The sequence below is a fragment of the Penaeus monodon genome, chromosome 7 (assembly GCF_015228065.2).
Source record: "Penaeus monodon isolate SGIC_2016 chromosome 7, NSTDA_Pmon_1, whole genome shotgun sequence".
NCBI classification, from domain to species: Eukaryota; Metazoa; Arthropoda; class Malacostraca; order Decapoda; family Penaeidae; genus Penaeus; species Penaeus monodon.
The window spans coordinates 38,618,505-38,628,504 of NC_051392.1; the positions used below are offsets into that span (position 1 = coordinate 38,618,505).

Sequence of the window (10,000 nt, forward strand, 5' to 3'; positions counted from 1 at the left end):
GTAAAGAAATGATGACAACAAAGTTAATTAACAAACGAGAAAAAGGAACAGAAAAGAATGAATGTATTGAGAGCACATTTTCCCCTTCTTCCACTCCATAAATCACAGAGTGCCAACACGCAGGCTGTTAGTCCACCTTCTCTTGCCACCTCTATTCTTTTCTTGGGCATCCACCTCGTCAACACACAACTAGACCAACAGGTTCACAGACTGTTGATCAACCAGGCAGCGATATTCTTCACTTTACACCTCTTCACCATACACTGACGGCTCTCAACCAACATTTATTTGCACTCAAGAAGTTATCATACCTCAATCTGCTCACTGGGTTCGGAAGTGACTGGGTGCATGGTGATGCCCATGGCTCTTCGTACAATGGGCACAGGTGCCAGTGCTCCTGGGGTTACCTGCTTTGCTACCATTGTCAGGCCATCTGTTACTTTTTCAACTGGAAGAGAAAATAAGAATAACAAACCAAGCAGTAGGAAAAGACAGTAACATAGAACACACATGAATATACATAATCAGAAATTCCAACTTGAGACCAGTGCTAATGGTAATCATACCAAGATTCAGTTCCTTTGAGCTTGGATTAGGTACGTTGTTGAGGTTGGTGGGGGCCGGGCGCGACAGACGCTCCTTCTGTTCCTTGGCAAGGCTTTCAAGGAGGTTGGCATTCTCCTCCAGCTGACTGTTTATCACACTCTCTCTCTTCTCCATTTCCTCTGCAAATTTACAATTACAACCATGAAAAACTGTCATGATGAAGCAATTCAAAGCATACTCAAAGAGGCTTTCTAGACACAGGAAACAGACATTTCCTTCAACTTACCAAACTCTCCTAAGAAATTTGTATCAATTCCAAGATCTGAAAGAGTCCTCAGTGCACTGAAGTCTACAGTGCTGTTACCCTTTTGGTCTGCAGATGCATATTGGGATCCCATCTCTCTGTATTAAGAAAAAAATACAGGTACATTAGTTATGCTTTCACAAATCTCCTCTATAATATACATAAACACAAAAAAACATTCAACGACAATCACTGCAAGTCAATTTCTACTGTAATTAAAATCCCGTGGATCACAAAGGCATCTTTCAAACCTCGAGATGGAGTCCACATTAAACTCACCCTGATGGGCAGAGCAGAGAGTTGATGCGTTCCTCTTCCTCCTGCATGCGCCGACGCTCCTCAATTACACTCTTGGTGCGGGAATGTTGCTGGTGAGTCAGGAGGTTCAGCAGTTGGTCGACTAAGTGCATGGCCATGTCGCAGTCTTGGGAGAAGTCACAGATGCTGAAACAATAAAAGAAAATTTTAATCCTACTGAATCCCCAGTACATTACTTTTGGTCTGTATCATATGCAAGAATGCAGAATTTATAATGTTCTGTATTAGTTTCAATCAAGTTTATGTAATAAGTGTAGGAGGCAAGACCAAACATACCTCTCTGCATACTGAACAGCGGTTTCATTGCCATAGGTTGCATACACCATCTCACTCTCCTCTTTGGTTAAATTGGCAAAGGTAGAGTCATAGGATGGACAAAATGATGAGTAGGACCCATAATAAAGGGGTTTCACTGCAAAAGAAAACATACATAAATACATAAATATATATATATATATATATATATATATATATATATATATATATATATATATATATATATATATATATATATATATATATATATGTATATATATATATATATATATATATATATATATATATAATATATATTTTATATATTATATATATATATATATAGTATATAGTATTATAATATATGTAATATATGTATATAATATATATATATATGTATGATATATATATTATATATATGTATATATATATATATATATATGTATATATATAATATAGATTATTATATATATATAAAATATATATATATATATATGTATATATATATATATATATATGTATATATATTATATATATATTATATTATATATTATATATATATATGTATATATATTATATATTATATATATATTATATATGTATATATATGTATATATTATATATGTATATAATTAATATATATATATATATTATATTATATATATGTATTATAATATATATATATATATATATATGTATATATATATTTAATGTATATATAATATATATGTAATTATATATTTTATATATATCTATTATAGATATATATGTATATAATATATAATATATATGAATTCTAGCCTTTCCACTCCATAATCACAGATGCCAACAGCAGGCTGTATCACCTTCTCTGCCACCTCTATTCTTTCTGGGCATCCACCTCGTCAACACACAACTAGACCAACAGTTCACAGACTGTTGATCAACCAGGCAGCGATATTCTTCACTTTACACCTCTTCACCATACACTGACGGCTCTCAACCAACATTTATTTGCACTCAAGAAGTTATCATACCTCAATCTGCTCACTGGGTTCGGAAGTGACTGGGTGCATGGTGATGCCCATGGCTCTTCGTACAATGGGCACAGGTGCCAGTGCTCCTGGGGTTACCTGCTTTGCTACCATTGTCAGGCCATCTGTTACTTTTTCAACTGGAAGAGAAAATAAGAATAACAAACCAAGCAGTAGGAAAAGACAGTAACATAGAACACACATGAATATACATAATCAGAAATTCCAACTTGAGACCAGTGCTAATGGTAATCATACCAAGATTCAGTTCCTTTGAGCTTGGATTAGGTACGTTGTTGAGGTTGGTGGGGGCCGGGCGCGACAGACGCTCCTTCTGTTCCTTGGCAAGGCTTTCAAGGAGGTTGGCATTCTCCTCCAGCTGACTGTTTATCACACTCTCTCTCTTCTCCATTTCCTCTGCAAATTTACAATTACAACCATGAAAAACTGTCATGATGAAGCAATTCAAAGCATACTCAAAGAGGCTTTCTAGACACAGGAAACAGACATTTCCTTCAACTTACCAAACTCTCCTAAGAAATTTGTATCAATTCCAAGATCTGAAAGAGTCCTCAGTGCACTGAAGTCTACAGTGCTGTTACCCTTTTGGTCTGCAGATGCATATTGGGATCCCATCTCTCTGTATTAAGAAAAAAATACAGGTACATTAGTTATGCTTTCACAAATCTCCTCTATAATATACATAAACACTAAAAAACATTCAACGACAATCACTGCAAGTCAATTTCTACTGTAATTAAAATCCCGTGGATCACAAAGGCATCTTTCAAACCTCGAGATGGAGTCCACATTAAACTCACCCTGATGGGCAGAGCAGAGAGTTGATGCGTTCCTCTTCCTCCTGCATGCGCCGACGCTCCTCAATTACACTCTTGGTGCGGGAATGTTGCTGGTGAGTCAGGAGGTTCAGCAGTTGGTCGACTAAGTGCATGGCCATGTCGCAGTCTTGGGAGAAGTCACAGATGCTGAAACAATAAAAGAAAATTTTAATCCTACTGAATCCCCAGTACATTACTTTTGGTCTGTATCATATGCAAGAATGCAGAATTTATAATGTCCTGTATTAGTTTCAATCAAGTTTATGTAATAAGTGTAGGAGGCAAGACCAAACATACCTCTCTGCATACTGAACAGCAGTTTCATTGCCATAGGTTGCATACACCATCTCACTCTCCTCTTTGGTTAAATTGGCAAAGGTAGAGTCATAGGATGGACAAAATGATGAGTAGGACCCATAATAAAGGGGTTTCACTGCAAAAGAAAACATACAAAAATATATAAAATATATATATATATATATATATATATATATATATATATATATATATATATATATATATATATATATATATATATATATATATACACAGATCTTTTCATGTGTATTGGCAGGTGGGGGGGGCACCTGTTTATCATTACTATAAGAAGTAACTCTCTTCTGCATTAACCAAAGGTATTTTGGGATATACTATAGTGTTAAAAAGGTAAATGCAAAGGAAAACACAAGCACAAAAACCACAGCTTAAAATGTACATATTCTTTTCTCCCTTCCACCTCCAAGCAAATTCATCCTCTCCCTTTCCTCCTCTTTTTTTTCCCACAAAAAGGGTGTGCCATTCTTCCTCTTCCGCTTCCATTTCTCTTTCCCCTCCCCTTCTTTCTCTCTCCTACAAACATCTACAAACGTACCTGGTTTAGCCATATTTCTCTTGTCGTCCCTGTAGTTATGAAGCGTTGAGGACCCTTGAGTGAGCTTTCCGGTGAGGAGCCCCAAACTCACAGGCTTCTCCTTCAGGTTCGGGTCATTGCCCTCGCAGCCCGTCAGGAAGCTCAGGGTGGTCGTTCCGTCTCCTCGCTGGCGCAGGAAGCCGAGCTGTAAGAGCAGCCTTGGCTTTAGGGCGCCCTGCAATATCATCTAAACCACCAGATATATTTATAACAAAATGACAACAATTCATGAACAAAAAAGAATTCATACAGACACTCACTGTGCTTGCTGGCTTCTTCAGGGTCAACTTTTCTGCCGCCTCTCCTGCTGCCGTCTGCACTTGCTCCAGGATCTCCTCTGAGGTCATGTCATCCTGGACTGCTTCAAATTTACTGTGGGCAAGGAAACAAAAGCTAAGAACAGGAATATAATTAGCAGATAAAAAAAAGTAAAGTTAAAGGACAATACGAATAATGGAAGGAAAGAAGGACAAGAAGGGACTCAAACAGACTATCAAGGAATTGAAAAACTGAGTATCCAAAAAAAAAAAAAGATGTGGTTATTTCCAATTGAAACACACCTCTGAGGCTCCTTGCTATCCACATCCACTTCCATGGACTCTTCCTGCTCCACCTCTGCTGCCATCTCCATCTCCCCACCACTAGAGGGCAGTGGATTTACGTCAAAGCCAAGCTGGAATGAATATGCAATATAAATACAATTCCTGTATCATAGTTCAAAGAAAAAACCTTGGCATGCTTATCCAGAAGCATAAAAATCACATACTGGAAGAATAAAAATCAACTAGAAAATCCAATTTTCAGACAAGAAAACATCCTAATTGCAAAAGAAAAAGCCCATTGACAAAAAGCAAGATCAATCGCACTCTATTTTCTTTTCTCTCTATATGCCTCTACTGCGTCTCTCCTTTCTTTTAATTAATTAATTAATTAACTAACACATACACACACGCTCGCACACACACACACACACTTAATTCAAGTCTATTCCCTTTGACAACGGTGTTACTTTTTTCAACATCACTCTCTTAACTACTACTATCACCATGATCTTCGCAATCACCCCATTGAAGAGAAAGAGAGCCAGTCCATCCCCAGGCCCTGCTAAGACCTCAACGTTACCTGCTCTTTGGACAGGGTCGTCATGCTGGGAAGCTCGCGCTTGAGGGACAGCACTTTCTCCGGAGCCATGATCTTGAGTCCAATGTGGAGTAGCTTCTTGGCCGCCTTGTAGTAGATGGTGTCTTGCTGGTTGTAGGTCATGCAGTTGTTGCACATCAGCTCAAAGTCAGACTGCAATGTAAATAAAACATTCAAGTTTGTTCTTTGCCAGAGTAAAAATTTAAAGTTCCCATTTCTTTAGAAACTTTTTCTCTAGATACTTTTTGCCTCTCCTGCAGTGCATGCAACATTGCCATAAAAAATATACAACCAAAAACAAACAGTCACATCCAAATACCTCAAACTCCTTAAGTGTGGTGTAGCAGTCATCCTCAATCTTCTGCTTCATGGTTGAGAAGTCCATGGGCTGGGAGATGATGGAGGAGTACCCTGGGGCAATGGCATCTGTGACCGGCCATGCAAACACCTGCTGGGGATCCTTCTTCTCCAACTGCTTCAGGAGACATTCCAGTAATTGCTGAAGAGAAGATGGAGAACAAGTTAAAAGCCTTAGAACCAAATGTTTTCCTTCTCAGTGATGCTGGTGACAACTATCCATGCCAAAACAATGGAGGCTGCTTTCTGTTTTGCATGCTACACAGGCTTGGAGTTTGTGGAGCTAGTTCTCAAGCAAACACTTCACACATTAAGCCTAAACTCTCATTTTTAAAATGCTTTTATTGAAAACCTTTACAATTCTATCATGTGTAGGCAACCTTGATATTGCTGTATGTACAGGGTGCAAAAAAAAAGGCCCACAAATTCTTAGGATATAAAAATCATTACTTAGATAAACAAAACACTCACTCACTCAATTGCATATCAACAATAAAACAACGGAAGGATTAACCAACAAGTTCTTATCAATACTAGTAACAACTGAAGTGAAAGATACTTCCCATTAAATATCCATATCCAAGAAGATACTAACAACTGAAAACAAAAGAGCCAGAGCGAAACTGTTGTGTTATAAGGAAAACAACAATAAGAATAACAACAAACGTCAGCATTTCCGACAAACTTACATTGAGAGCGGTAGAAACATTCTTGCCCTTGCCCTGGACCAGATCTTTGGAGGTCGCACTGCTCACAGACACGTCCACATGCTGCTTCTTGCTTGGGGGCTCGTCTGATATCTCCTCCTTGTGGGGTGAGAAAAGAAAAAAAAAACAATGAAACCACTATATCCAAAACAATGATACATATATATCTCCATCTCCTAAATGCAAGCCTACTCACTAACCCAATCCATGCAGATGGCAAGAATACATGCCATGCCCACTGTAATATAAATTCATCTATTGTCTTTACACACAGATGGCTCTACATGTGCTTAGTCACCAAGGAGTCAGTTATTAGTCCTACCTATCTCACCTGTTTAACCTTTTCCTTGATTTTTGGGAAGATTCATTTGTATTATTTTACTGTCTTTAATGTTACGAATATTCTAATAAGAACTTAATAATCATAATATCAGTAGCAATAATAATAGTTACAATATTAACCCTATGGCACTGGGAAAAAGCTGTGCTCATTTTCAATTTTTTTGTGTGAAATGCCTCTGGAAAAACATTATTATTACCAATACTATCAATATCGATGGTATTATTTTCATTACAATTGCTATATTGTTATTGTCAGCAGTAACAGCAGTATAAGAGACCCTAAAATATTTTTGAAAATCAAGGAAAAGGGTAAACAGGTGAAACGGGAAGTATTCGTAATTGGCCCATTTGGTGACTTAGCACAAGTGGAGCCATCTATGAGTAAAAACACTAAGTAAACTCACATGTGGGCATGGCAAGCACATGCATGCCATGCCTGTTGGCTTTGGTTTCATAGTATTAGAAAGAAAAACACATTTTCCTGCTAAATCAAAGAATGTGAAAATCAGGTGCAGTTACTAGAGCCTACTGATAGACTCCTTGCTGACTCAGCACATGTGGACCCATCTGTATGTAAAAAAAAAAAAAAAAAAAAAAAAAAAAAAAAAAAAAAAAAAAATTATATATATATATATATATATATATATATATATATATATATATATATATATATATATATATATATATATATATATATATATATATACAGGGGAGAGTGCACAAACCCGTAATCATTGGGCTCATAGAAATCTGAAGGGACACACACCCATAAACAAAATCCGCAAACCCCAAAGACCTTTGGACTCACCTCTGCCTTCTCCCTGTGGTGTCGGTGCTTGTGCCTTTCCTTGTCCTTCTCGCGCTCCTTCTTCTTCTTCTTCTTCTTGGATTTCTTATGCTTCTCCCTGTCATGGAATTGAAATATCATTAGTCTGATAAATAAATAGGTATACGTAATTTGTACCATGGAAATAATACAGATAAAAATATACAATAAAGGATATGAAACATGGGAAGAAAATACAAAATTTGCTCATATGTTACCTCTACTGTTATGTACACTCTCTCTCTCACTCTCAAACTCACTTTCACACTCACTTTAGTGTGAACACACATACACACACACATACACACACACATACACACACACACACACACACACACACACACACACACACGTAAACTCTATATAAACACTATACTTGACAAGACACCAACCTTGCTCCTTCATCATGGTGGGAATGCCTAGACCGTGACCTGCCTTCCTCCTCAGCTGTCTGCTCCTCCTCACCCTAAAGGTAATTAATTTAGTTATTCTCCTCCATAAAATGTCTTAGTTATTCATTTCAATGTTGTAGATGATGGAATTAATTACAGTTTTCTGTTATAAATGATGTGGCTGATTAACCTTGCTCATTCTATTTGCTGTAATGTAAAACCTTGCATTTGTGTGCTTGTATTTGTCCAAGTCCCATTTCTTGACCTTTACCAACTGTTGCAATTGCGCTGTATTTGGCAGAGAAAGGCCGCTTTCCACAACACAGTCCCCACTCCACCCCTTGCCAAATACTCACAGAAAACTTTTAAATGCCACTAGATAATTCACCAACAAATTCCTTGAGACCTGACCATTACCTATCAGAGTTTATATTATAATATCACTATTCACATGACACAACAGACCTAAACCATTTTCTGTTGATAAGCACTTTCCAATTGAATTAAATAATCATTCTAAACAATCTACTGATAAAAGCTTTGAAAAACAAAAGACTTTCAATCCAAATAAAGCAAGTTAAGTCAAATCTTTTCTAATTCTTCCCTTTTCCAAAATTCACCCAAACCAATACAAATCTCAGGAAACCACGATAAAGAAGTTAACAGAGACAGCACGAAGCGCATCTCCCTTTTCGCAATCTTCTCCCTTCCTCTGATACGCACACACGCACCTGTCCATCCTCAGCGCACTCCTCCTCCTCCACCTCCTCGTCGGACAGGGGTTGGCTCTGGTCCTCTTCCGCCATGTTCGAAATGATGGTGGGGTGCACTGGGGATGACTTCTTCTGCTCTGGGGTGGACGGCCCTCCGCTTCCCAGCTTCAGCTTCAACTTGAGCGGGATCTTCTCCATGGTGAAGCCTATTTGCGCGTGGGGGGAGGGGGGAGGATATCGTTACATGAGGGCATACACAGCGCATTTCCTATTACTATCATTATGATTCTTATTCTAGTGAATGCAAAACTTTTGAATACCATCATTCTCATGCTGACTATTGCTTCACACCATGCTTTGCAGTGTCTGACAATCTGCCTGGCTATAGATGCACATATTATCTCATTTTCCATGACTATGAATACTTGAGATAAATATAAAACACATATTTCACTCTTCAAAATACTGTACAAACAGTGCTACACACAAAGAAAAACTCATACATACGTGTGACACAATTCCATCAGGTGCAGAAAAAAGAAGAGAAACAAACCTCAGTCAAAATTGGCACAAACACAATAAATAACTTATGACAAGACTCAATGCACACTAGAACTTGTCTCAGCCGCTCTGGTCATCCTTCCAGAACGCCTGGGGCTCGTACTTTTGGATACTGGTAGATCGTATTTCTTTTGCTATTTTTTCCTTATTTGTGAAGAAAATTGTGAAAGCATACATACACGACACATATACAAATTATATATATAATATATATATATATATATATAATATATAATATATATATACTATCAAATACATTATATAAAATACACACACAACAAACACACACACACAACAACACACACAACACAAAACACACCACACACACACAACAACAACCAAACAACAACACAACAACACAACCACACACAAACCGTATATACAATATGTAAACAGTCACAATGGACTAATCAACCAGTCAATCAAGAGATTTAAAAAAATTCACCCAAACAAACAAAGAAACAGATAAACAATAAATGAATATTAAACAGGGTGACATGAAAAAAGCCGCCACCATGGACAGGACGCCCTCATTTCGTCTGAGAGAAGCTCTAGTGTTTCTATACTCGTGATCCATACACATGAATGCCCCACCTTCAAATACTAAAATCAAGAAGAACAAGAACAAGAACAAGAAGAACAAGAAGAAAAAAATTAAATGTGGGAAAAAAGAAAAGAAAAGAAAAAACAGACAAAAAAAGAGAAAAAAAGAAAAAAGGATAAAAAATCTCTTTAAAATGTCTAAATTCCAATTTCTATCACATGATCATAGGGAAG

The 10,000-nt window shown here is 37.2% G+C and overlaps 1 protein-coding gene across 3 annotated transcripts in view; it reads right to left on the bottom strand.

The window, feature by feature from the left end:
- The window catches only part of LOC119575295 (bromodomain-containing protein 7-like), a 16,175-nt gene that overhangs the window by 588 nt on the left and 5,587 nt on the right, over positions 1 to 10,000 (bottom strand). The window contains exons 2-15 of one of the 3 annotated variants that reach the window (XM_037922833.1): positions 8,681 to 8,868; positions 7,950 to 8,023; positions 7,540 to 7,636; positions 6,372 to 6,488; positions 5,645 to 5,824; positions 5,308 to 5,478; positions 4,746 to 4,858; positions 4,440 to 4,557; positions 4,147 to 4,330; positions 1,445 to 1,580; positions 1,130 to 1,294; positions 833 to 948; positions 567 to 725; positions 312 to 448 (exon numbers count right to left, since the gene is read on the bottom strand). In XM_037922833.1, the coding sequence (XP_037778761.1) occupies positions 312 to 448; positions 567 to 725; positions 833 to 948; positions 1,130 to 1,294; positions 1,445 to 1,580; positions 4,147 to 4,330; positions 4,440 to 4,557; positions 4,746 to 4,858; positions 5,308 to 5,478; positions 5,645 to 5,824; positions 6,372 to 6,488; positions 7,540 to 7,636; positions 7,950 to 8,023; positions 8,681 to 8,860 (1,947 nt within the window). In that variant the 5' untranslated portion in view covers positions 8,861 to 8,868. The remainder of the gene's footprint in view (positions 1 to 311; positions 449 to 566; positions 726 to 832; positions 949 to 1,129; positions 1,295 to 1,444; positions 1,581 to 4,146; positions 4,331 to 4,439; positions 4,558 to 4,745; positions 4,859 to 5,307; positions 5,479 to 5,644; positions 5,825 to 6,371; positions 6,489 to 7,539; positions 7,637 to 7,949; positions 8,024 to 8,680; positions 8,869 to 10,000) is intronic. The other 2 variants (XM_037922835.1, XM_037922834.1) reach the window with 2 other exon arrangements.